Consider the following 27852-nt stretch of genomic DNA (forward strand, 5'->3'; position numbering starts at 1 on the left):
TGGGACCCCGCGTGAGGGGCCCGAAGATCGCCCCCGCCCCGCACCCGGCATCGCGGGCAGGGCCGAGCAGGTGGGCGCGGTGGGCACCGGGCGCTCCCGCAGAGGCTCGCTGCTGCGGCGCTCCAGTGAGAAAGCACTTAGAAGGAGGGTCTGCAAAGGGCGTCGGGGCCGGGGATCTCCAGAAAGTCAGGGTGGGAAACCACAGCGGACACAAAGCCTGGGCAGAGCCGGCGCGCGTGGCCTGATTCCCGCGGCGCGCGCGAGGCCAGCGGCATCTCCGCGGGCTCCCGGGTGTCCGCACGCCCGTAGTCCGGACGCCGGGACCCCTGGCCGCGCACGTCCTCCACCCCGGGCTGAGGGTGAGGGTCGCCGCGCGGACTCGCGGCGCGCCCGGGGGCGGGGGTTGGGCAGCCAAGGAGCGCACAGGCCGGGGCACCCCCGGGGGCTCCCCGCCTGGTCCTCACCTCCTGGGAGCGGCCTCTAGGGTAGGACTCGGCTCCCGCGCCCCTCGCGCCCTCGCGCCCCCGCGCCCTCGCGCCCCCGGGAGATCCCGCAGCCTCGGCGGAGCCGGATCTGCACGTTAAGCGGCAGACAAAGCGGGTCCGCGATGCCCAGGGCGCCGGGCGGCCGGAGGGTGGTCGGATCCCGGGGTGGGGGCGCGCGCGGCGCGCGAGAGGGCCCGGCCTCCGGGGTGCCCGCCGCGGCCGGGGCCGAAAGGGGAGGCAAAACTGAAAGTGCCGCGCCGGGGGGCGGGGGCGGCCGGCGAAGGCCCCAGAGCTCGTCCTGCCCCCGGCCGCCGCGGCCAATCAGCGCGCCGCCCTCGCTCCTGACAACTATTTAGCAACCCAGCCCGGCTAGAGTTTCCAAAAAAGTTAGAATAACTTCCTCTCCCGGAGACCTCGGTTTTGCACGAGCCGGCCTTGAAATCAGAGCCTTTCCAGCAGCTCCGGGAGCGTGTGCTCGGCGACCGCGGGCTTGGCCAGCGGCGCGCGCTCGGCGCCCGGCGCCCCCCCCCCCGCCCCCCGCCCCGCGCCCCCCGCCCCCAGCCCCAAGCGCGCCGGGCGGGCGCCATGGAGGAGGGCTCCAGCTCGCCCGTGTCCCCCGTGGACAGCCTGGGCACCAGCGAGGAGGAGCTCGAGAGGCAGCCCAAGCGCTTCGGCCGGAAGCGGCGCTACAGCAAGAAGTCGAGCGAAGATGGCAGTCCGACCCCGGGCAAGCGCGGCAGGAAGGGCAGCCCGAGCGCGCAGTCCTTCGAGGAGCTGCAGAGCCAGCGCATCCTGGCCAACGTGCGCGAGCGCCAGCGCACCCAGTCGCTGAACGAGGCCTTCGCGGCGCTGCGCAAGATCATCCCCACGCTGCCCTCGGACAAGCTCAGCAAGATCCAGACGCTCAAGCTGGCCGCCAGGTACATAGACTTCCTCTACCAGGTCCTGCAGAGCGACGAGATGGACAATAAGATGGCCAGCTGCAGCTACGTGGCCCACGAGCGCCTCAGCTACGCCTTCTCCGTGTGGCGCATGGAGGGCGCGTGGTCCATGTCGGCCTCCCACTAGCGCCGCGCCACCCACGTCCGGACCCGCGCGCCAGGGTAGGTGCTGCGCGCGCGACCGGCGCCCTCCGCGGCGGGGGGGGGGGTGGGGTGGGGGTGGGGCGGGAAGGGGGTGTGGGGGGGCGGGCGGCCCGTGCCGCCCTCCTCGGGGAGGCCCCGCGGCCCGCGGCCGCGTGCTCGGGGTGCGTGTTGACTCGCGGCGGCAGATGGGGGTCGGCCGGGAAGCTCCCGGGTCCCAGGGGCACCCTTGCGGCCTCTTGCAGACTTCCCCGCCGGGTGTCAGTCGGCGGCGGGGTGGGGTGGCGGCCGGTGACAGGCGTCCTTCCGCATCCTTGGCGCCTGTGGGTGACTGTCGGGGGAGAGGGCATCGGAGGAGCCGCCGGCGGGCGGCCGGCAGGGGCGGAGGGACGGGAAGCCTCTGCCCGGTGCGCCCTGCGGGGCCGAGGCCGCGCGGGAGGCTGCCGGAGCCGGGCTGCGCCGGGCGGCGGCTTCGCCCTCTGCCCGCGGAGCCGCGGGGCGCGTTCGTGGTGCGGACGCGCGGCTCTCGCGGACTTCGGGAGCCCGGCCGGCCGGGAGGGGCGCAGAGCCGCGGGCCGGCGGCCAGGCTGTCCCGGGGAGGGCGGGAGGACGCTGTCCTGCGCCGGCGGCTCCGGGGCCGCTGCGGCGGGACAGCCCGGGGCGGCCCTGCCCGGGAGCGCGGGGGACAGGGCCGGGACCGGGGCGCCGAGACCGCAGCGCCTGGGCCGGGGGCGGCCCTGGACGAGGCGGTGGCGGGCGGGGGGCGGGGGGCGGGGGTCGGAACCCCGTGGCCCGCAGGCAGGTGGAGCCGGGAGCCTCTGGTTCCAGCCTTGAACCTGGAGAGTCCGGGACGGGGCTCTGCCCGCGCTGCGTCCCGGCCTCGCAGCGTCGCGCGACGGGGCCGGGCTGGGAAGCGGGGTTGCGGGAAGGGACAGGCGGGGCGGGCCAGGCCCCGCGCGGGAGGAGGCGGAGGGGACGCAGCCGCCCAGAGCCTTGGAAATTCTGGTTTGCTCCGGAAGAGCGCTCAGGGCGCCCTGCACCGGCTCCCTTTCAGGAGACACCTTGGAAGTCCCTTTAGACCAGCTTAACTCCGGAGGCGCCGTCCTTTCCAGAAGGCTCGGTGAGGCCGGTGGGCATCTCCCTTCCAAAGGACCCTCTTGGGCAATGGGAGGGTGCAAGATGTATTGGGGGAGGGGAGGGTAGAAATCCTCACTACCTCGTATGCTTCGGTTTCGTGTTCATTGTTCATCTCGCAGTGTTTTTCTAAGTCTCTACTTCACACAGAAGGAATTTAGATTAATCCTGAGCGTGCCCCCGCCCGTGCTCCCAAACATATCTATTTCTTTTTTTATGTGGGTCTCTAATATCTCCAAATGTTTTTGCTGTGGCCACGCAAGGCCCATCCAGCACAGGTGGATTTTTAAAAAGTTCTTATTTCTGTGCCACCGAAAATTCTTTTGCTGAAACAGCCCCCTAAGGTAACGATTGTTTTATAGGTTTTTTAAAAAAGGATTTTTAGTGGAGAATAACACGGGCATCTTCTCGTATCTTTGTCAAAAACAGATGGAAAGTTTCTCAATCACATATTTTTCTAGGGAAGAAAGTTTGGATTGGCTGAGCAGTAAAATGCTACAGGGGGTTAATACATTAATTCTGGGTTTTGCTGCCTAAATTATGAGCTTCCATTAGTTAATTCCATTTACCCTTTATACCATCCACGGTTTACATCACATCTGAAGAAAGGACAAACAGATGAGGAATGTCATCGTTGTTAAACATACATGCATAGCTTTGTTTAAGGGAAATGTCAACAGAATTATCATTAAGACTTCCCTCCAGAAAATTATTGAAAGCATATTCCAGGAGACATTACCTTAATGAAAAATTTAGTAAAATCATTTAAAATTCATTTAAAAATAATTACATTCCTCCAACTTAGAGAATCAGACATAGATCACAAGTAACGATTATATAAAAATCAAAGGCAGCACCTTATTCATTAAAAGTGTTGATTTTTTGGGGGAAAAATGCTTAAAATATAACAGATAACACATTCAGCTAGAGAGCAAATGATCACGTGGGGGCCCATGTATTTTTATTTTTATATACTTGGATGTAACAGGCTAATTCTAGTAAACCAGTTTCTGTAGGGAGATAACCACGCTCTACGAGAAGAGAAGGGACATGTGTAAATTTTTGATACACTAATAATTATAGACACACCTTGTTTTTACTTAATCAGACTCGTTAGGCAAGCGTTTTTGTATTTTTTGTTTGTTTTTATCACACTGTCTGTGAATAGAAATACAATCATGATTGGTTTGATTTCCTGAAAATGTTGCTAAATGACATTTGTTATTTATTTGTAACCTTTTTAACTGACAGGGTGTTAGTTATCTATATCAGCAAACAGTTTCTAGACTTTTCAGTAAATCGCGTGTGATTTTAATGTCTTAACATGAGATGATTTCACATGTGTCCAGACGAACAGCAGCAACCATAAAAAGCCTAAATTGTCCTTTGATATAAAGAGAAGCACAGAAAATGGTGGAGGGTTCAGCTGGTGCTAATATTTACCCTCGCTTTCTTCTTTGGCCTGGTATTTAAACACACAAATACACAATAAATCAGGTGTCTTTGGACGGTCAGCTGGGTTCATCGAATCGGACAAAACTCAAAAGAAATTTTTAGTATTCTCATTAGAAGCAGGGTCAGAGGCACCTGGCTTGGAGGAAGGGGACGATTAGCAGACATTTTTCCTATTCTCTGCTTTGTCATTAAAGAAAACATCTTCCCTAACTCGTGCAATACGCAGATTTTCAGTAGGTTACTGTACTCAACAAACTACTTTTTATCCCTGCTCCCTGCCCCCCGAGAACTTGTACTCACTTTGCAGAACAGAGTATGACCCTCTCACCATCTGAAAAGTGTGCAAGCCTGTTCCTCCCTCTTGGGCACTTCCTTCTTGGAGGTGTTTGTTAACTGCTCTATTTGGAATGCTAACCGATCTCAAAATTAATTCCCCGTGGAGAATGTATGTGCAGAATCCCAGGAGAGCTTTTGATTGATCAGAAGTGGACCGAAAGACTGAGCTCCCAGAAATAGAAGTGATGTTTTGTTATAAAATAGCCGTCAGTAAGATGCAGTATAGGGAGCTGACCTCCGAGATGTGGGTATTGTCTAAGTATCTGAAGCTACGCTTTCAACCTTGCCTGATGCATCTGGCCGGAGCGGGGGCTGGTGGGATGGGGCTTTGAGAGCGGCTGCTTGAGGTCGTTTGAAATATAGTATTTTATTGAAGTTTTCTGACAACCATACTGTTTTCAGACAAGTCTTGAGCCCGAAAGAACGGAGTTTCCATCTTCCCTGTTCCACTCTATTCCGGACGGACATTACAGATGCCAGATTCCTCTAGCCTGGCAAAAAGACCATAACGTAAACTCTCTCTGAGCAGAGCACTATAACTCATAAGTTTAGTTTAAATCTGGGCTTAAAAAAAAAACAAATATTTTAATAAGCCAATTTTAAAGGCTGAACTTTTATGACAGTTTTTAAGCTTAGTATTTATATTAATCTATTCTCACTGGTGTCTTTAAAAACTCCGTGAATGCATGCTGGAATGTCTGTTTATGTATGTGTCTCTTCCTGGGAAAGGATAAATGTGTTGCAGAAAGCAAACCAAATACAAAGTTCTCCACCAGCAAAGAGTTCACGAATGAGGCAATAAAACTCAAAGAAGAGGTGAGTGAGTTACTGTAGCCAAGAAGCAGCCATAAAGGAGAAGGAGAATCTAACCTAAGAGATACAGACAGGATGCATTCAAAAGTAAAGGCCAGATGGAATACTGCAAACAGAAACTCTTTAAAAAGATACTCCGCATGGTCACCTGAGTGTCCACGTGTGATAAAGTTGTATAGAATGAAACGCACGCACGCACACACGCACAAGTGCACGTAAAACTGGTGAAATGTGAGTTAAGTCGTGGAAATTGTATTAGCGTCAATTTCCCGGTTGTGATATTACATTATAGTTTTGCAAGATGTTACCGTTGGGGGAAACTTAAGTAAAGAGTATAAGAGAATTTCTCTGTATTATTTCTTACAACTTCATGTGAATCTACAGTTACCTCAGAATGAAAAGTTTCAAGGGAAGATATTCCACAAGAATTTAAAATTTTTCATATATCCAAAGAAGCACATTATAGAAGGAATTATTATGCCTCGTCTTGGGGTAAGAAACTAAAAATGTGGTTTGAGCCCATTTTTTTTCTTGATGTCATTTGCCTGTTGTACTTGTTTTCAGAATGTGTAGAATCCCTGTGTGTTTCCAATGTAGAGTTGAAGGCGGTTCCTTGTAATTCTTAGAGTGGAATCCCGGAAAATCTGAGAGGAGAAATACCAATCAATCCCAGTATTTATTCCTATCCTCAGAAACAAAATATTTTTCAAATAAATTTTATGAAATATTTACCCCAAACAGACCCAGCTTGATACTAATATACTAAATACTAAGATACTAAGATACTAAATCTACACTGACATGCGTGAAACACACACATAATTCTAAAGCCCGCGATTTGTAAAAATTATTCACCAAGAGGTGTAGAGATTAAAGTTTTAGTATTTAGAGCCATACACAGAGGAAGAGGAAAAAGAGAGAGAGAGAGAGAGAGAGAGAGAGAAAAGGAGAGGGAGAGATCAAACCCTAAACTCAGTCATGGTTGTTTTAAAGTAATATTTGTTTGTTCTAGGAACATATTTTGTGTTTGGTTCAGTGGTAAACCTTTGAGTTATATTAAATGTGCCTTAATTTAATGTTTGTTTTGGAATGCGATACAGCGACATTAACGATGTGATTTTCATGCTGATGTAAACTAGGTCACAATGGGATTTTTCTTCAGTGACTACTAAGGGTGGTCTTGCTCTAGGAGACTTGAGTCAGAAACTGGGAAAGCCAGCAGGCAGCCTCATTCCGGCACGAGGAAACTTCTAATGGTTAATTGAATATAGAGTCGTTTTGAACCAAAACAGTGTTTTGCCTGCTTCGAATATCGGTATTGCTTTTCGTACAGCTCGATGGTTCAGAGTAACAGACACCTGCGATTATGTGTACGAAGCCCGTGGTTGAGGGAGCTCAGCGCGTGGGGTCTGTGGACACTTGGTGCTTAGAACCCAGTTTCCCATCCCGATACGCTTTCTTCTGTTACTTGACCGGGGTGGGGGGTGGGGAATGGAGATGACCCGGCTTCTCGTGACCTCCTCTATAGAATCGTAACTTTACTTCTCAACTCCTAAGACCAATACCTTTAAAATTGGCACATCCCCCTCTCTTTCGATCACAATTTCCCCATCAGTGAAATGAAGGGTAACCCAAAGAGCTTTCAGTTACTGGAAAATACTTTTTCTTTTTAGCTCACATTCGGCCTTTAAAAAAATAGTCATCAGCATCATTGGGGGGGGGGGGAATGGTAAATTTAGTTATGTTGTCTGGCATTAGATTTGTATGTCCCACTGTTTCGTTTTTGACAGAGAGAGTTCACATTTGTTTTTCTGAACGTGGAGATCTGGTGTGTGACTGACTCAGGAAAGATTTGGGCAGAAACCTTGGTTTCCATTAACCCTTTGGTGGTGACCAGACATCAAATCCCAACCCCGTAGCCGAGGTCTGTGGTCCCACCCTGAGACTTTCCCGAGCACCAGACAGGGCCACTCAGCACAGAACAACTTAGGGCAGGTTTTTAGCCTTTTGCTTCGAGGAGGGAGGAATCGGGAAGGGAAACTTTAGCTGGTTTCCTCCTGGAGGAAAAAAAAATGCCCACATTTTTGTTGTTAATGCTGTTTTACTACTGCTAAGCAAACAAAATGCCACGCTCTTTTCTCTTACTCTGAGCATGTCTCTTAAGAGATTCAAGAGATCTTTTTTTTTCTTTTCTTTCTTTTTTTTTTTTTTTTCCCCCTGCTTCCGTGGCAAGTGGGGGCTCCAGAAGGGACAGCTTGTAAAATAAACAAACTCCCTAAAAGAAAACACAGGCCCATAGTTTACAGTCTCTGACTCTGTCTACTGCCACGGTGGATTTCTTTGTGTGTTCTGCTTTGATTTAACGTTCTGGAAGTCAAAATGCAAGCAGGCAGCGTCTTCCTTCAAACGAGAGCTCTAGAAATAAAAGATCAAACTGCTATTTCCTTTCCTTGATCTCGGTTCTTAAAGTAGATTTGGCTCGTGAAGGGTGTGCAGGGGGATCAGAAACCAAAAGCCACTTGCGTTGTTTGACTTTTTGGACCCGGGGGTGCAGAGTGCCTGTCAGCCAGAGACGTCTGGCTCAGTGCAAGGACCGAAGGCAGGCTGGCCTGCGGGGTTAGGAGGTCCTGCGCTGACTTCCAGGAGGCTGCGTGGACCGAGAATCCCGTTCTTACGAGACCGCCTGTGAGGTGTCTGTCGTTTCTCTGGGATTTAAATGCCTGATTTGCTGCAAATTGGGAAGGAAAGGAGGGAGGCGAAGGCGTGATTTTCTGTCTCCAATTGAGACGTGTTGCCTTCACGTCATTGAGCCCCACAGACCGACAGCATCCTCACCAAAAACGGGTTTTCCCGAATTTAAACCGTTCACAAACGCGAACCATATAGAAATGGGTCCCTAACTATAATCAAAACTGATTTTCCTCTCTTTCGTGATGTCTGCGTGCGTGGGTGGGAGACCCAGAGAGAAGGATTTGATCCTTTGCACATTTTTTCCTGCCTGGTGAGCATTTCCTCCCCAGCTGTGCCCTTCACCACCCACCCCTACACCCAGCTTTCCTTCTTGTCTTCTTTAGCTGAGGGCTCCTCTGTGTTGTTATTACTGTTATCCGAAGCCCACGTACATTTTCATATTATGATAAGCGATAAAGGGTGAACAGAAAGCCCATCGTCAGGTTCCAGAGACAGCACAACCCCACATGGCGAGGAAACACGCCGGGATTGGGCGGCCGTGGGTCTGGGAAGTTTGGTGCAGCTCGTGAGCGAGGTCCACCCAGCGCCCCCTGCGCCCGCCCGGGCTCGGTGACTCCCTGTCCTCAATTGCCCATCGTCGCTATTTCCTAAGAAAGCTGCTCTGCTGATCCTAGAACAGAAGTGTGCCAGAGATCTGGACCCCAGGAAACCTGATGTATCCCGGTTTTATTATTGTTTTTCTCTCGTGCAACCTGAGTGGCTTCAGCCACCCCAAACCCCCCGGGGACCGTGTGGTGACCCCACGAGCGCACACTGGTGTTTTGTGGCATCGTCGGTAGGGCCGAGGCGGATCTCCGTGCGCACAGAGCTCATCCCCCGTGGAGTTGCTGAGGTGTGAGGAAGGGTCCGTACGGTGAAACACTCGGAGGGAAGAATTAACTTAAGGCGATTGTGCTGGATGTTAAATTACTGCCAATTCCAAAGCTCCCCTGTGGACTCCTTCTTGAGGGTAGGGATCCTCTTCCACTTCAGTAGGCATAAAGTGAGGGCCGTGACGTATGTACCTGCTGGCTCATCTCAGGATAGCTCTTATGCTGCGCCCACTTTTGTGTAGTGACGTTTCAGAAATGGACGCTTTCCTACAATTTCATCGTTGAGCCATCTGCTCTCCTCGCGGGTCTCCGAAGGCTCCACACACGTGAATCCAGCGTCTCACGATTTATTAAAGGGAAAAGGTGACGGGGCGACCGAGCGGGTGGAGGCCCCTTGATGAGAAAACGCAAGGCCCGGGCTTGGGTGCCGCGATGCCTCCCCCTGTGCTGCTTGCTGGAGGCACACGGATCACTTCTTCCCTCCGGGCCCCTCGGGAGGGAGCGGAAAATGCTTTATCAGAATAAACACGCTGCCCGCCTTCCCGGAAAAAGGACGCTTCATTCACACCCAGCAAGGCCACCTCAATTCTTCTGCCTCCACGCCCCAGGCAGCAGGCCACCCAGGCCACAGTGACTTTACAAGTGTTTTCGCCTCTTACTTTGTTCCAAGGGGCGTCAGGAAAGTGCCCGGCCACTGCCAGTGGCCGTGTGCAGATTCTCCAAACCCATCTCTTGTGGTGTACGTTTCTTTTTTGAAAGATGCAGCAAATCTCGGTTACTGCTAGTTACATAACGTTCCTTTTTCCAGGCAGCACGAGGGGAAGGGCAGTGTGCGCAGACAGAGGGCGAGGCTGGGGTGCCTTTCTGGGTCCCCTGCTTTCCCCTGCGTGATCCTGGGCGACGGGAACCAATAACCCGCGCACTGGGAGGGCTTTCCAGCGCCCGTGGCTCCGTGTAACCAGCGTGACTCTCCACGGTGGGTTTTGCGATTTATTGAAGTCACTGTTCCCAGAAGACACCGTATGGAATACTTTCCCTTAGTAAACTCCTCCTGCGTGGCATTTTTCTGTTTGGGGAAATTTTAATTAGGCGGAAACCACAGTCTGTGGCCTCTGTAGGAGCCGGCTGGGTCCCCGAGTTAATTTGTTGGGCAAACCCACTGTCTTGGGTCTAGGGGATCAACGAGACTTTGCTGAAGCTGCACGTGGGGTGGACACTCCCGCTCTCAGCCCGCGGTTGTGCGTGGCCTGGGTAAGGCGGCGCCTCTCTGGGACTCAGTTTCCCTCTATGCGAATGGGGGAGTGAGTTTCTGATGCCCTGCAGCTGTCAGTATTCTGTGAGTCAGTGTGACCAGGCCACTCCCCGCTGGCTGTACGCCCCCCAAAAATCGAAAGCAGGGTCTCCACCGAAAAACGTGCGGCTGTGTGTTCATTGCAGCGGGCTCGCAAGAGCCGCAAGGTGAAAACAGTACGGGCGTCTGCCGGCTGCGGGGTCAGCAAAATGCGGGCTAGCCCCACGGTGGGATGTTGTTCAGCCGTAAGAAGGAGCGAGACGCCGGCACCTGCTGTCACACGGACGGACCCCGGAAACGCGACGCTGAGTCTCAGAAGTCACGCGCAGGAGACCGAATGTGGTAGGATTCCATCTGGACGAAAAATCCGGAATGGGCAAAAGTGCATCTGTGGCTTCCAGGGCCCGGAGGAGGGGGCCTGGGACAGAATTGCTTAACGGGTGTGGGATTTCTGTTCAGGGTGATGAAAAAGTTCTAGAAATAGATAGTGATGATGCTTGCACAACAGGGTGAGGGCTGTGCGCTTAATTCCACTGGACTTTATACTTTAAAATGGCCAAAACGATAAATGTCAATTATGTGTATTTTACAAACCCCAAAATATCCTGTGACACAGACCGTGGGTCTCTCTGGTAACAAGGAGGACTGCAGTGGGGCCGACGGGGGGGAGGTGTTAAACCTTCAGCTTCTCGCCCCTTTCCGGAGGCGCTGTTTGGTTTATCCACGTGATTCTGTGCTTATCCCATTATCCTTCCCTTCAAGTTATCCTTGCCTGAAAACGTTTCTCTTTCTCTTTGGAAATCTATTTCCTAATGTGGTCCTAAAAAAAAAAAAATACGTCCAAGAACTCTGATAACATACTTGACATTTCGTTGCCCACCCTTTGGTTTTGGTGGCCCGTCAGTTATCTCTCTGGAAGCCCCTCCATGGACTGAGTCTTCTCACACTTTTGGGGGTGACGGATGGGGAAGGGGTGGCCCCAGCTTGTGCATCGTTTGCAGTGCACCCAGCCGAAAGCAGGGGGCGTTTTCCCCATGTGTAGTGGGGCGGGAGGGGTGGTCCATGGACATTTTGACCCATCCAGCAGTGGTCTCCCCAAAACCCCAGGCCTGGCGATGGGTCAGACCATTTCAGGCTCAGAGAGACCCTGGGGAGGTCAATGCTGCCACCAGGGACATGATGATTCCTGAAAAGCGGGGCCTGCGGCTCAGTGCTGCTCCTCTCAGCGAATCCCTCTCCCCCCGGGGCTGGGAATAGAACAAAGGGTGGCGCATGTGCTCTTGTGCTGTCCCCAGACACGGTGCAGGCAGGACGGTGGCACGAGGTCATTCCGGCCAATGGGACGGTGTTTCCTCTCCTTCCTCCCCTGATCCGTCCACCTTGCTGTGTCTCCTGAGCCTCCTGTGCCCTCGGGACCCACGCCGGAGGGAGGGGGCGGCACAGTGGCTTTCCCGGGCTTCCGTGGCCACGATCCAGCTCCGTTTCTTTTTTAAACACTCTCACCTTCATGGTGTTGCACAGTCAGCACTTTGAGACACTCACAGAAACCACAAAGATCGTGTTGGGCTCATGCATTGTTAGCGTCTAGGGAATCCAGGCAGAAGGGCTCAGAACTGGGAGCAGGTCCCAGAGAACCTTCCCAGGAGAGTGGGGTTGCCCAGAGCAAAGGACGGTGCTGTCTGTCCATTCCCGGTCCCCTGCCCCACTAGAGGGACGGCCACCAGGGAGGGAGGGAGAGAGACAGAGAGTCCCCACGTGCTGACAAGAAGGGCTCCAGGGAGAGACAGCAGGAGGGGACCTGGTTGTCCGCACCCCTGGTTGTGCACCTGTCCTGCCGGGAGCCTGGGTCACCTCGAGCGGCACATGTTATGTCGGGGCCCCCATCCGTCAGCCCCACGTGGGTTCCCGGCTGCAGAGGGGCCACACTCTGATCTGTCAGCGGGTTACGCACCCTCGCTGTGCACCCAGACCCTCTGCTCTCCTCTCTCCTGCTTCCGAGTACCTGAACAGGAGCCTCGGGCATATCCACATGCACTGCGAGCCTCGGGACACTGGGGCCCGCGCTCCGGTCAGGATAGGGCACAAAGCGGGGGTCTCTGGCCCTTGATTGTGCAGTTGGTTTTCAGACATACCATCCAGGTGACGTGAACCAAATTTGGTGCCCCTGGGTGAGCAGCACACAGAGTGCCCCCTCCTTCCCACTCACCTGCCCTTCTTACTGTCCCCAAAGCAGGTCAGGCCTCGGTGTCCCGATGTCCACCCACTCAGCTAACTCCCTGGCCGCATCTGCTGTCGAAGCTAATAGAAAATCAGGCTTCCTGGTGAACCCAAGGGGATGCATTCACTTTACCCCATCGAAGCCCCATGCTTCGTGCGGCATCCATTACCTGCAGCGTGTGGCCACAGACGGAGTGCGGTGGGGACACCCAGGTCGCCGTCCCGCAGAAGCCAACAGTGAACATTCAGGGGACCTAAGTGACACTTACTATTGGGGACCCCTCACGGCCTCTGCTTCCTGAAGCTGATCGTTCCAAGCGTGGCAAAGCGCAAGATACGAAGGAAAAAATAACAGACTAAATTAAAATTTGAAATTTTATATATCATCGGAGCGCCTGGGTGGCTTGGTCGGTTAAGCGTCCGACTTCGGCTCAGGTCATGATCTCACGGTCTGTGAGTTCAAGCCCCGCGTCGGGCTCTGTGTTGACAGCTCAGAGCCTGGAGCCTGTTTCAGATTCTGTGTCTCCCTCTCTCTCTTCTCCTCCCCTGTTCATGCTCTGTCTCTCTCTGTCTCAAAAAAAATAAACATTAAAAAAAAAATTTTTTTTTTAAAATAAAAAAAAAAAGAAATTTTATATATCAAAAAATTACGACAATCAGAAACTTTTCATGAGCCAGGAAGGAAGTACTTACCAATGTATGGTACAGTGAATCTTACTAGACAAAGAGCCCTTAAAAATCCAAAAGAAAATGGGGCACCTGGGTGGCTCAGTCCATTAAGTGTCTGGCCCTTGATTCTGGCTCAGGTCATGATCTCACGATTCGTGGGATAGAGCCCCACGTTGGGCTCTGTGCTGACCCGCTTGGGATTCTCTCTCTCTGCCTCTCTCTCTGCCCCTGCCTCACTCGTGCTCGCTCACTCACTCTCTCTAAATAAATAAATAAATAAATAAACTGAAAAATCCCCAGTGGAAAATAAGGGTCATAATACGAATTTACAAAAGAAGAAGTTCAGTTGTCCAGTCAACATATGACAAGTGTTGAACTTCAGCAATAATCCAAGAAATGGAAAATAAGCAGGAGGATACCATTTTTTAATTACATTGGAAAGATGAGAACCCTCAGTATTAAGGAAAGCGTGAGGAACCAGGCCATCTTGTCTCTGACAGTGAGAAGGTAAATTGTAAAATCTTTGCGAAGAGATTTTGACAATGGATAAGAGAAGATTTAAAATTTGGAAATTCCCTTTGAGACAAGCAAGGCCGGTTTTAGGCATTAATCCTGAGCGAACGATGGTCGAATCTGACCAGCAACAAAGAGATTCCTATCAGCTTTGCTAATATTAGTGAGATCCTTCAAGTGTCCTGGGGAAAGGGTGAATAAATTGTGGTTTATCCATCCACTGAAACACTACACAGCCAGAAAACTGTGTCTTGTAAGCAAATACTTGGTCATCAAGGGAAATGGCCCCCTAGTGGAGCAGATCCTCTGACCCCAGGTTGCAGAATCAGAGCGTGCGTTTGCATGGGTGCGTCTGTCACAAGAGCGGATGCCTCTCGGCCAAAGCGGGAGTCAGAGATCTTCCTTTCCTTCTTATTATTCTCATTGGCTTTCCTTCTTTCCCAAATTTTCTGCAAATGCCAGGGTCTTACTCCAAGAAAACGGTGCTTTTTAAAGGCAGGGTAGGGGCACCTGGGTGGCTCAGTCGGTTAGGCGGCCGACTTCGGCTCAGGTCACGATCTCGTGGTCCGTGAGTTCGAGCCCCGCGTCGGGCTCTGTGCTGACAGCTCGGAGCCTGGAGCCTGTTTCAGATTCTGTGTCTCCCTCTCTCTCTGACCTTCCCCCCGTTCATGCTCTGTCTCTCTCTGTCTCAAAAATAAACGTTAAAAAAAAATAAAAAAAAAATAAAGGCAGGGTCGAGGGTGTGCACAAGCGAGTCATTGGTCTGGACTCTGCTGACCCCTCCCCTGCGTGCCCATTGCAAAGCCCCGCTCCTGAGGGACCAGCCTGTTGTTACCCTCGCTGGACCCTCCTCTCAATATTACAGGTTTGGTGCCACCTGAAGTCACGTAAGAAAAAAATAATTATTTTTCTGTCTTCTGCAACCCTCGGCTCAAGACCCTGACCGTTCTTTTTATGCGGTGCCTTTAATGGTAGTTTAATTTGATACGCTTTTCCAGAACGTATGAATATGGCCCAGCCTGACTCCCTGGAGGAACTGCGAGTTTGTTTGGGGCAGCAGGGCTGTGTATGGGTTTCCTGCGATGACGGGAATTCAGGAATTCGCTTGTCCTTGTCCTTGCCCCCCAGTGGTACCCCCCCATTGGCTAACAACACCCTCACTTGTCTTTATTTTGTAAACTCGTCTCCATGTATTTGGGGATGTATGTTCTTAATCACAAACCACTTCATATGTATAGAAGCAAGTGGAAGAAATACAACGAACTCACGGACTGTTCTCCTAACCCAAACTGGGAGGAGAAATACGACAGAAGCCCCCTTACCTTGTGGAGCCGTTTGTACTCACTGATGATCGGAATGAGAAGTTAAAACCACTCCCCCTTAGCCCCTGGCCTTCTGTGGTGGCCCGTGAGCACTCGGGACTGGAGGGGACACCGGTGGGCCAGGGCGTTCGTCCCCCCACCAGCAGGCCCGGTTGTGCAGAGCCCTCCCCGCCCCCAGTGCCTGAATCACACCTCCACCTCCCTGGGGACCTGACACCAGCCGCGAGTCCCCAGGCACAGCCCCCGGCTCCTAGTTTCACGTTCCCCTTCGGATCCTCAGCCATAATCTAATTTGCACTAGGCCTGCCTTCTCTCACCCCTGGGCTGCGCTTGAGGCATACTTCTGGCAAGTTCTGGGACCACACTTGCCAGATGACCAAACCCTCTTCAGAAACATGACTGAAATATTTGTAAGTTTCCATCGCGGCCGGTGAAGCGGCCCGAGGCTCGGGGAGGGAGAGCCCCGCGCGTGTGCGTGCGTGCTCCAGGTTGCCTCCCGTCCACACACCCGTCCGCACGCCGTGGCTGCCAAGCCAGCCGTGCGTTAATCCTCAACCCGAAACCACAGATACCTTCTGCTGTCGCGACACAGAGAAACCAGGAGGTTAACGGCCGGGTTGGTCCCCACCGTGGGCCTCCTGCCTGAATCAGAGCCGACCGTGGAGCAAAGCGGGTGACTCAGAGCCATGGCTTTCTGTCTTCTGGCTGTTCAAGTAAACAGCAGGGAGGCTTGAATGGGAGGCCAGGAGCGCAGGGCAGAGGCGGCTCCCGGCTCCTGAGGGCGGGCGTGGGCAGAGGGAGCGTGGGCACACGCTCGTGGGACTGGAGTGGAGGCTGGTGCCCATGGGGCCACGGCAGGGCCCAGAGGGGTCGGGGGGGGGTGGGTATGTGGTGAGTGCAGGCCTTGGGTGCTCAGAGATGCCAGGCCAGGGTCCACCCTGGCCCGGGGTCCGTGTTGCGCTCCACCCCCCCTCAAAAATGCCTGTTGGGGACATTCCTGCACAAAGTTGCCCTTCAGTAAGCTCCTGTGCACTGAGGAAGGCGGTCCTTGGGATTTCCCAACTCCTTTGGGACCCTCTGTAAGGTGGAGAGTGTCAGGCATGCATCGGGGCCTGGCCTCAGGATCTGGGAGGGGGAAAGGCTGGGGGCTCTGGAAAACTCACAGGGTGTAGCTGGGGTGACCTAGATTCAGGGGGGACCGGGTGGTCTCGCCCAACCCAGACCTGGCTGCAGAGGGGTCTTAGGAGCTCCCGTGTCCCGCTTCAGACTGGCAGCGGGGGTAAGCGACTATGGCAGAAGCACTCTGCCCTGCAGGGGTGTGCAGAGCAGAGCAGACGGGCAGAGACGCTGAGTGCCCGCAGCTGAGGCTCTGGCCCACCCCGCCCCCTGACCACAGCACTTGGCCCTTAGTGTTATTTTAATCCTGAAAACAACCCAGTCCGGTTGGGTCTCTAACTGCCACTCCCCAGGTGGGAAAACTGAGGGGCTTTGGTGGCTCAGCTAAGGGCACCCAGCCAGCAGCGGGCAGAGGCAGGAATTGAACCGAGGCCGTCTGAGCCTTCAGCAGACTGTCTAGGAGCGAAGATTTCCCTTCTATGTCAAATATGGCCCAGCTCCTGCTCTGGGGCCGTGCTGTTCCTTTGGGCGTCTCTGGCTCAGCCAAGGTGGTGGTCCCCAAATGTAGCAGGGCAGTTCCTCGGAGAGAGAGGGGAGAGGCCCGGCCCAGCATATGTGGCATTTCCTAGGCCCTTGACCTCTGCTCGTGGGCGGCCCAGCCAGCTCACGCTGCCGGGTGAGGGCTGACCTCGCCCCCCGCGCCGCCCCCCGCACCTGTGCAGCTTGCTGTTGGCAGGACTCGGTGAGGCAGGCCGGGTGCTGTTCAGCCTGGACACCGGGGTCCCCGGGACCAGAAATGGGCAGGTTGCCCCTCTCCTCTCCCGGGCATCTCTTGGCTCTTCATGCCCAGCGATTAAACCTTTGAACTTGCAGGGCCAGGGAAGAAGGGGAATCTCGGGGTCTGTACTATCAAGACTTTGCTGGTTTGGAGCTTCTTTACTGTAGGAGTCCGGGAACCTTCTTCCAGCCTAAAGAAACCACACCCCCTTTACAAATACGTGGCGTAAGTAAGGACGCAGATTCAGTGTTCTTGGTCACCCCCCCCCCCCCGGTCTGTATTACACCGGTGTGTGATTGCCTATGATTCCCGATAGTGGAACATCTCCCGTCCCTCCGTGCTGTGAATTGCCATTTATTAATATTTTATTATGACTTGACTCTTTCAGAGCAGTGTAATTTTGTTCACAGCAGAATGGCGGGAAAGTGGGGAGATTTCCTGCGCCCCACCCCCCACCTGCACACAGGCACGCCCTGTCCTGTTAGCAGCACCCCACCAGAGGTGGGGGGTACACGTGTTACAGTGGATGAGCCCACACAGACGCATCTCGGTCGCCCAAAGTCCACAGTGCACACGAGGGCTCACTCCTGGTGGTGCGCACTCTGTGGTCGTGGACAAGCGTGTAGTCACACGGAGCCATCACTGTGCTGTCGTAGAGTCCCTTCGCTGCCCCAAGATCCTCTGCGCCTCCCCTGCGCCTCCCCTGCTCCTCCCCTGCTCCCCCCCGCCCCCGACCCCTGGCCACCACTGATCTTTTTACCGTCTCTGTAGTTTTGCCCTTTCCAGAAGATCCCATAGTTGGAATCATACAGCCTGCAGGCTTTCCAGACTGGCTTCTTTCACTTGATAACACGTGTTTCCGGTTCCTTCGTGGCCTCTCGTGGCTCGATGGCGCATTTCTTTCTAGCATCGTCCGGGTGCACCACCGTCCGTGCGTCCAGCTACCGAAGGGTACCCTGGGTGCTTCCAAGTTTTGGCGGTTATGAATAAAGCTGCCAGAAGCATCCGCGTGCAGGTTTTTGTGTGGATGTAAGCATGCAACTTCTGTGGGTGCCTGCTAAAGAGTGCACGTGCCAGAGTGCATGGCGAGAGTGTTTCCCTCGGTGAGAAACGTCGGGCTGCCTTCCACGTGCGGTCCCGGGTGCGTCCCTCCTGGCCCCCTCGCCCCACACCCTCGCCGGCAGCCGGTCCTGTCGGCGTTCCGGGTATGGGCTCTTCCGACAGGAGTGCGGTGGCCTTCTTTACACCAGCGGCCAGTGGCCCCTTCCCAGGCCACGTCTGATTTAACCACGTAAGCGGTTGGTGGAACATGTGCGTCACGTGCCCCTCATGGTGTGTGGCACCCTGGGGTGTGTCGAATGCCGGCTCCTTTATGCCAGCCCCACCGTGGGGCTGCCCTGGTCCCTTCGTGGCTGCGGGCCCTGCTCTTCTGATCCCCAGGCATCCTCCAGATGAGCTCCCCAGGGCGGGGAAGGGGTCTCGCCCTTTCGCTGCACACCCAGCACTGCAGCAGGAACCGGCAGGGGGCAGGGGTCCAAAGGAGGGGCAGCGTGGATGAGCGATCCAGGCACCTGCCTCTCTGCGCGTCGCCTCTTGGCTCTCGGTGCCTCTGTGCGGCCTTCCCTTCACCAGCATGCCCCCATCTCCGCACCTCCCTCCAGTACCCAGCCCGGCATCCCCTTCTTGGGGGCCCCGGCAGTCCTCCTGCAGTGTTTCAGGTGAACCCCGAGCTCCCCATGTCTGGTGCGCCCCTAGTAATGACCTCCAGGCACCTGCTTGCCCGTTTCCCTGGGAGCAGCTTCGGGACCACGGCTTGGTTGTGTGTTACGACCGCCCGGTCCGATCCACAGCCAGGCCCCTGGTTTGTACGTGGGACGTGTTTGCATGTTGCAGAAATGCAATAGTGGGGATTCGTGCAGGGTCCGTGATCCAAAACCACATTTTCTCGGGGGCAGGAAAGAGCGTTTGTGATTTATCCTTCCCCGGCTGCTTCTGAGAACACTCCTGGCAGCCTGCGGGCCTTGAGTTTGCTGCTGAGAGTGGAGTCAGCCTCGTCTTGGGAGGGCCTTGTCCGCTCTACAAGCCAGTGGCAGTTTGCAGGCCGGGGGCTCCTGGGGCCGTGTCCCCTAAATCGCTCTCTGCAGAAGAAGAGGGTGGAGAGAGAGAGAGAGAGGGCACCTGGCACAATGCGTCCTAACAGGGGTGATCTTCGGGGGTAGAGGCACACGTTGGTCTGCGGGGGGATTTGTGGAGTGAAATGCTGTGCTCTGTGCGATGTCATCTTCTCTGGCCTCAACACACACACACACACACACACACACACACACACACACACACTCAGTGAAGTGCCCGTGTCTCACCAGGATTTATTTAGTGGCTTTGGGGTGTGGGGGTCAGTAAGAACCCAGCCTGGTTCCTGGGGTGCTTGGGCCCCAATGGGAGAGTCGTGGCTGGGTACCTTTCAATAAAACAGGAAAGAGTGCTGTCTCCCAGCCTGCCCACCGCGTGCCAACAAGCACATCCAAGGACTGAGTGCAGCATGGGGTCCGCTGTTGCAGATGAAGTGACTGAAAGCCAAACACGGACATGCAGTAGTGTCCTCATCAGAAGGGAGCTGCTGGGTGGGCTGGGAGGCCGGGGGCAAGGGATCTCTCAAGGCCTCCCCTGCACCCCCAAGGGCCGGGTGACGCGGGGAGGTGGACCACGGGAACCCGTGCGCGCACCGCCGGGGGCGGGGGCTGAGGGGGGCTGTCCTATCACATGGGGCGTGAGCAGGTGGCTGAGCGGAAGGCTGAAGGTAATGGAAACCCCGGGAGCTGCAGTCAGGGGAGGGTGGAGGTCATCATGGGCTCCGTCCCCCCGACCCGAGCCTGAGCCACCGCGCCCCCGGGTGCACCAGCCTGGGGCTCCCAGAGGACTAGAGGCTCTCGGCCAACCCCGGAATAGCTACCTTGGAGGGAGCTCTGGGGGGCCCCGGGGCCTTCCTGGGTCAGGGCTGAGGCTGGGGGGGCCCCCGGGTTGCAAGCTCACCATCTGCCCGGATCTGACCCCTCACTCTGGTGCACATTGTGTTTCGGTGATTCTGCAGCCGAGCGAGACTTAACGCACACACGACCCATAGCTTTGGCTCCGAGGAGAGGTGAGGAGGCCGTCTAAGGCACACGGCACTTGGGGGCGTGGCCAGCACAGACCCAGCCACCCCCACCCCCATCACTCGGTCACGCCATCACTGGGCTGGACCACAGGGCCCCTAGCTGCCCCTCACGAGATAAAAGATGCTGTTTCCAGGGTGGGCAGCTGAGCATCCCTGGCTGAGACTGTCCAGATCACCGCGTTCCGAGCTGGTGATTCTCCGGTACCAGGTTCCCCACACCGTCCTGGGTGCCCACTGGCGCAGACATGGCCAACTGGGCTCGGTGTGGCGATTGGCACAGCGTGGAGGGGACGTATTCTAATGGCTCAGCAAGTACTGAGGAACTCCCTGCATGTCAGGCACAGTACAGGGGCCCGAAGCAGCCATGAAGTCCCCCACGACAGTCCAGCGACTGGGGTGGGGGCTACTCCTCGCATTTTCTAGATCCGAGTATGGGTCTCAGAGGGGTCATTACCCATCAGGCCCAGTCCGTGCGCTGGCTGGGGGCTGGTTGGGATTGAATTTATGCGCTCTGACCCCACGGTGGTGCCTCTCCCCCAGTCTTCAGGGGCCTGTGATCTTGAAGAGAGAATCGTTCCCTGACCTGTGTTCTCAGGGGTGTCTGACATCTGCAAGATTCCGGCTGGTTTGGAGATGGGGGGGGGGGGGCGGACGTAGAGAAGGAACAAATGTGACGGCTCAGCACGGCCACAGCTGGATGCTGTGCACAGGGGTCCTGCCTTGCTGGGAGCAGCGGGCGCGGGGACTGACATGTGACTGAGGGAATGCCGCGTGACGAGGCGGTGTTGGAGGTGCTGTCTGATCATGTTAGCGGGGAGAGCGGGGTGCAGATGTCTGATGCTTCAAGTGGTCTTCCTTCAAGGATGTGGCCGGGGAGGACTCCACAGAGAGATACCAATGCGTGCCAGACTCACTCGAAAAGTGAGTGATGAGTATTTGTCCACCCAGGGCGGGAAGGCACGTCGACGGCAGTGAGGAGCTCTTTCAGAGAGGTGATGGCCACAGGCTACTGCCATAACTTGTTCACCACCATGGGGTTGGAACTTTATTGCAGAAAGAACAGTCTGGGCCCTCTCGGGAAAATTTTCAGAAGACAGGCAACAAAAGCAAAAATAGACCAAAGGGACTTATCAACCCTAATGGACAGGGAGACAACGGCTGGCTGCAGAGTGGGAGAAGATCTTGGCAAATTTATTAACATTCAGAACGCGTAAAGAATGTCTACAGCTTAACAATTTGTGATCTGATTTGTAATCGGATAATCTGATTTTTAAAAAGGGCAAAGGACTTGAATCGACATTTCTCCGAAGATCATCTACAAATGGCCAACGCGTACAAGAAAAGGTGCTTCACGTCCCTAAACGCAAGAGGAGTGCAGATCAAACCACAGCTATCCCCTCGCACCCATCAGGACAGAAAGGTGAGGTGTTGGCGAGGACGTGGAGAAAGGGGAACCCTCGTGTGGTGTGCGTGGGAACGCGGACTGGTGCAGCCACTGCGGAAAACAGCGTGGAGGTTCCGTAAAAAGTTAAACACGGAACTATCCTGGTTCTGGGCCCACACCCAAAAGGATGGAAAGCTGGGTCTCTCAAGAGAGATGTGTGTGCCCGCGTTCATGACAGGCGTCAAGAGGAGGAAGCAGCCGAAATGTTCTTGGAGGGCTGGGCGGATCAACCCCTCGTGGTCTACCCCTGCAGTAGAACAACTTAAAAGGAAGGATGTTCGGACACCCGCCACAACGTGGAGGGACCTGGGACATCGACACTCAGTGAAACAAGCCAGTCACAAAAAAGACAAATGATGCATGGTTCCACTTACATGACGTCCCTGGAGGAGTCGGATGCATGGAGACAGAAGCCTTGCAAGAGGAAAATGGGGAATGTTTCATGGAAACAGAGTTTTAGTTTTGCAAGATGAAAAAGTTCTGGGGATCGGTTGCACAATAACGTGGACATTCCATTCACCGTTGAGATGTACACTTGAAGATAATAAAGATGTGGGGTGCCTGGGGGGCTCAGAGGGGTAAGCGTCCGACTTCGGCTCAGGTCATGATCTCGCGGTCCGTGGGTTCGAGCCCCACATCAGGCTCTGTGCTGACCGCTCAGAGCCTGGAGCCCGCTTCGGATTCTGTGTCTCCCTCTCTCTCTGCCCCTCCCCTGCTCACACGCTGTCTCTCTCTCAAAAATAAATAAAGATTAAAAAAAATTTTTTTTAAATGACAAAGATGGTAAAATTTGTGCCATGTGTGTGTTTTTAAGGTAGGAGTATACATTTATTTTCAGTCCAGGTACCCTACATACATCATCTCATTTGACTTTTACAACTTTCAGATGTAGGCCTTTTTTCTTTTTGTTGAGACGTCATCGACATATAACACTGTATCAGTTGTAGGTGTAGGACACAGCGATTTGATACTTGTGGATATTGTGAAATGGTCTCCCCGAAACGTCTGGTTAACATCAGCCACGGTAATAGTTACAACACTGTTTCTTCTAGCGATGAACACTTTTAAGATCTTATCTCTTAGCCACGGTCAAATATTCAAGACAGTGTTATTAGCTGTAGTCACCATGCTGTGCGTGGCATCCCCGGGATTTGTGTGCTTTGTACCTTTTGACTTCCTGCACCCATTTTACTCACCCCTGACCCCTGGCCTCTGGCGGCCACCAATCCGTTCTACGTATCTGTGAGGTGTTTTTTGTTTTAGATCCCACAAATAAGTGAGATCATACTGTATGTGTCTTTCTCTTTCTGACTTATTTCACTGAGGATAATGCCTTCAAGACTCACCCACACCATCAAAAATGGCAGGATTTCATTGTTCTTATGGCTGAATAATATTCCATTGTGTGTATATTCCACGTTTCTTTCATTCACTCATTCATTCATCATTGGATGCTTAGGTTGCTTCCATTTCTTGTTGATAGTAAATAATGCTGCACCTGTGTTTTTTCTTACAGTGAAAACTTTCAGGGGGTGCCTGGGTGGCTCAGTCGGTTAGGCATCCAACTTTGGCTCGGATCTCATGGTTTGTGAGTTCGAGCCCCGCGTCGGGCTCTGTACTGAACCTGCTTTGGATTCTTTGTCTCCCTCTCTTCTCCTCTCCTGCTCTCTCTCTCTCTCTCTGTCTCTCTCAAAAATAAATAAACATTAAAAAAAAAAACCAACAGAACTTTCAGGAGGTGTTCCTGCCATAGTAACTGGAAGAGGGGAACAATTCTTGGGCACCCCCCACTCCAGGCCCTCTCTGCCCCCACTCCCTGAGCAAGCTGGCCGCCCAGCGGGGCTCAGCAGGTCTGAGAAGGGGTCTCAGGAGCATGGCCCTGGGTATGTCAGGGCTTCCAGCACCCTCCAGGTACAAGTGATTCTTACGGATTTCAGAGACAGGCTTGAGTCCAAAGCCTTACAGAAATTAGAGCCCCTTTTTTGTTTGCCTGTGTTTAGACTTAGTAACTTAATTTGGCCAGTCTGTGGAGGAAAAGGTGATGGTCTTTCTTTTCTAGGAGTTGGATTACACATCTGCCGATTTGATAACTGCATCTTCAAGGTCACGCACCCAAAGCTCCCAGAGGCTCTAGGAACCGTGAATTATGAACTAGCACATACATGCCTGGGGGGAGGTGGGCCTCACCGGGGACGTGGGCACGTCACACCCAACAGATGCCCTTTTGGCCGTAGGCACCTGAGTAGGTTGGTGGACAGATGACCAGTGTTTCCTCCTTTTGAAGAAGGAAAATCTGAAGGTCATGGACGTATCTCCAGCAGGACCCACTCAGTGGGTGGTTCCAAATAGCTGGTCTGATGCAACAGTTATTCTTTCTGAGCTTTTCCGTTATGTGGTGCTCACATTTATTGAGCACTGACTGTTTGCAGTCTTATGCTTGGTGCTGGACACATAAAGGTGAGGGTGATTTGGTCTGTCCTGTGGAAGGTTTGCCGTCCAGCCACGGAGACAAGTAGGTTAAGCTACCGGTTACGATACCACGTGTCAGTGTTGGGTCATGGTGGTTTGCAAACCAGGAAGGCATGGATTCATCCGTCTCCGGGGCACCTGCTCGTGGCTTCTCTTGAGCGGATCTGAATGCAGTGAGGGCTCTGCCCTGCGAGGCTGTGCATGGGGCCGAGGAGGGTGAGGTGGCTGGAGGGAGCAGGGGGAGACCGGGAGCTAAAGACAGCTGGACGTCCGTACGTACACATTCTCAAACACAACGTAGTGTCCTGCAAAGCTACCCTGTCAGGGCAGGACAGAAGCAAAACTTGACCCAAAGTCACATTGTCTGGAAAGACTTGATAAGTGAGCCTGTAAGGAATGTTCTGGAACATCTCAGCTCCAAAAAACAAAATAATAAAATGTGTTTGTTCAGGTCTTGCTCAAGAGAAGCTGGAAGCCTGTGATTCATCTCCTGGTCTGCTGTCCCTGTCCCCCAACCTAGCCCGGGAACGGGGACTGTGTCGTGCACGGGCTCAAAGCCGTGTTGGTGACTCTGTCTCAGCTCACTGATACATATTTGCTGAAGAAAACCAGGATGGTTCACTTGCAGTTCTGCATCTTGCAGAGACACGGCCAATGTCTTGGGGAGGTTAACAACCTGTCTGGGAGACAACAGGCACAAAGCAGTCAGAGCGCAGGCCCAGGGTGGGACGGTGAGGGGTGGGGACCATCTTCCCCAGTTACGAGACCCCAAAGAGGAATCACAGACCAAGGTGGGCACCTTGTGGGGGTGGCGGCCGTCATCTGTCAAGGGGAACAGCCACTTGGGGAACACGATGGCCCAGACACTTGGTCTGTGACCAAGTCCAAAAAATGGAAACCAGAGTTGCCTAAAAGTCCCACCTTGCCTGCTGCTGTGGTTATCTTAATTGCACACGCAGTGTCTCTCTTCAGTCCCACGTTCTCGGAGCTGAAGATGTGCGATACAGTTACCAAGTGTCTTTGTTTTGCAAAAGAATGGGGAAAATGTGAGGGTGCTGGCAGAGGAGCTGGCCCCGGACCCCCGTGCTGCTACAAGACGCTGACATTTCTCGATGATTTGTGTCGCGGTTGGACAGCAGCCCGCTGACTTTCTCCCTGTTGGACGCTGGTCCGCACCAGCCCTGGCCCGGTCCTTCTCCGGCTGCCAGCAGGTATTTTTGTTTTTAGGACATAAATCCCGGCCCTTTCCTCGTCTTCTGGAACAGAGACATCTCTCCCCTGGAGATCGAGGTGAACATCCCCTGGGTGCCAGCTGTGAGTCAGGCAGGAGACGTGCCTGTGCTGGGCCCCGCGGGCCCCCGAGCCCCCCCGGGAGCAAGCAAGGCTGCATGAGTGGGGTTCTCTGTCCTCGTCTGTCTGTCTCTACCACACTGGAGATACCCTCCCCATGCCCCCCGCTGTGGAGCCCCTGCAGTCAGCTAGGCTCTATCAGCGACTTCGGGTAGAATGCACGAAGGAAGAAAAATAAATAAAGTCAGACGGGGGAGAGGCGGAGCTCACGCAGCCTGGGTGGATTCACTTTCTCTTACTACCAGAAGACTCAGGAAACAATGCAGAAAATATGAAATACATTCATTGGCTCTCCCGCCTCTTAAATGGTTTGACCTAAGCGGGCACATCCTGGCTGGGGACAGGGGACATCTGGAGGACATCACTGTCTCAGGCCACAGTGGACCCAGCTCTTTGCTCTGGAGTGGGCATGGCGGACGCTTGGCCGTTCAAGGAGCCCAGATGACAGATAAGAGGGACGAACCCAGCTGCGGGTCCTCCCGAGAAGGCCACTTCAGTGTGACCCCCTGGGAGAGGCTCCTTGCCATTCTTCCGGCAGCTTCCTCCGTGGGGGGAAATGGATTTGGCCAAAAGAACAGAGAAGAGAAAATGAAGTCTATGTGATGGCGGCCAAGCACTCTGAGAAGGGGCTCGTCCCCAATGCTTTATTTTTCCTACGGCCGGCATCTGTCGTTTGCTAGAAATCGCAGAATTGCACGTCACCTTGAAACAGGGATTGGCTTCCCCCGAGCTGGACGTCCAGCAGCAGATGGGAGCCAAGAAACTGCTGTGAACTTTAGCTGCCTGACCAGGGTCACAGGAACGCCGTAGATCGAGCCAGACAAATCCCCATGCCGGGGGCCACGGGCCTCTGTGCATGTCTCCCCTGTCCCCATGCATCGAAACCACAGGTGAACAGATGGAAAGACCACCTCACAGATCCTTGGCCGAGACCTCTGGACCAGCGCTGCTCAGGCCCCGACGAAGGCTGACTGCGGGAGACTCGGGTGCCACAGAGAAAACGTAAGTAAAAGTCACGGAAACTGGCCCCTTGCGGGGCTCCCCCATCGGGCAGGGCTGGGGGGGCGGGGGCCCCGAGGCCCGCAGGGTAAGGTTCAGATCCTCACCCTCTCGCCGCCTGTGGGCGTGGGGCCTTGGCAGAGTGGGGCCCCGGTGCCGAGCTGCGTGTGAGGGCGCCCGGCAGCCGCTGGGCCCTCACCAAAGGGAAACCGAGGCGGGGGCTCTCAGTGGCTCGTAACTTTTTGTACTCCTAAGAATTTCGAAACTGGGAAGAACAAAGCCCTGGGGAAATGACTGTAAAATGTTTCATGAACTACTTCTCAAGTGGTATCAGCCTCAAAGTATGTTTTCTCTGGATGACTCCCTTCTTCTTTCAAGGATCACTCAGGCAATAAATAAGCACCCCTGGTGGGTCTGTTCCTCCTGGGGACTGTGGAAAGCCCCCCCGCCTTTGGGGACAGCCCCCAACACACAAGGTATCTGTCATACTGTGATACCAAAACCCGTGAAACATGAAAAACAAAACAAAGCAAGCAGGCCCATCTCATTAGGAACTTAACCCAAATTCCAGGTAAAGTATAAGAAAAATTAATTCTCTGGGGCTCCTGGGTGGTTCAGTTGGTAGGCCTCTGACTTGTCAGTTGACTTCGGCTCGGGTCACGATCTCACAGTTCATGAGTTCGAGCCCCGCATCGGGCTCTGTGCAGGCAGCTAGGAGCCTGCTTGGAATTCTCTCTCTCGCTCTCTCTCTCAAAATAAATAAACTTAAAAAAATAAATTCTGTGATGTTTCAAAAGTGTAAGACCCACGACATGGAGGTTTTACTGATGGACGATGAGGGTGATTTCTTTCACCTTTGGGTCCTTTCCTGGGCGTTGACACACGGGCAGTATTTGTCAACAGCACTGAAATTGTTCGTGACCCTCACTGCTCTGTATGCAGTTCGTCACATCCACGGTCAGAAGAGAAAGGATCATCTCGGTGGATGCTGAAAAGGCATTTGAGAAAATTCAATGTATTTCTGACATTAAACTCTCGTACTTAGGATCTTCAGAAGCTACAATAAAAAGATTCTTCCTCCCCTTCCTAGAGTATGCGTCTCGGAAGTCGAAGTGACAGTCAAGTCATTTGTGTCAAAGTCAAGACTGTTCTCCCCGACGTACTGTTCTATAACATTGCTTTGAACGTTTTAAGTGATTCTGTAAAACAAGAAAAAGAAATAATGATGAGGTCTACCAGAAAACAGAACAATAAGAGATATTGTCTACCAGGAACCTTGCCCCCCACCCCATCACCAAAAACGTCCCTCCAAAACCTTTACGACTGATGAAACCATATAGAATGGAGGCCAGTTACCCAGAGAAGATGCTTTTTGAAAACACTCTCATGCATGCTAGCAATAGCCAATTAGACCATGTAATGAAATCCAAGGGGCCAGAAAACAAAAATATATAATACCTCATGAAAACTATGGGATAGGGAAGTCCAGCAGAATGTTGTTTTGAATGAGGAGCCCTCTGTGACTGTGATGCTGTTTGGAAATGCTTATTACCATGGCCGTGACATTTCCTTCCCCAATTAACTCAAGTATTTAGTATGATTTTTAACTGGACACAATTATCCTGGAGTATATATGGAAGAGTAAGACCGCAGACATATCGG

At 53.8% G+C, this 27852-nt stretch overlaps 1 protein-coding gene across 3 annotated transcripts in view; it reads left to right on the forward strand.

Moving 5' to 3' along the window:
- The first annotated feature begins 1070 nt into the window (after positions 1 to 1070).
- TWIST2 (twist family bHLH transcription factor 2) overlaps positions 1071 to 27852 on the forward strand; it is a 50302-nt gene continuing 23520 nt past the window's right edge. The window contains exons 1-2 of one of the 3 annotated variants that reach the window (XM_042953522.1): positions 1071 to 1588; positions 21207 to 21307. In XM_042953522.1, the coding sequence (XP_042809456.1) occupies positions 1071 to 1553 (483 nt within the window). In that variant the 3' untranslated portion in view covers positions 1554 to 1588; positions 21207 to 21307. Of the gene's footprint in view, positions 1589 to 20790; positions 20813 to 21206; positions 21308 to 27852 lie in introns of those variants that run through there. The other 2 variants (XM_042953523.1, XM_042953521.1) reach the window with 2 other exon arrangements.

Source organism: Panthera leo, chromosome C1 (genome assembly GCF_018350215.1).
Source record: "Panthera leo isolate Ple1 chromosome C1, P.leo_Ple1_pat1.1, whole genome shotgun sequence".
Lineage (NCBI taxonomy): Eukaryota > Metazoa > Chordata > Mammalia > Carnivora > Felidae > Panthera > Panthera leo.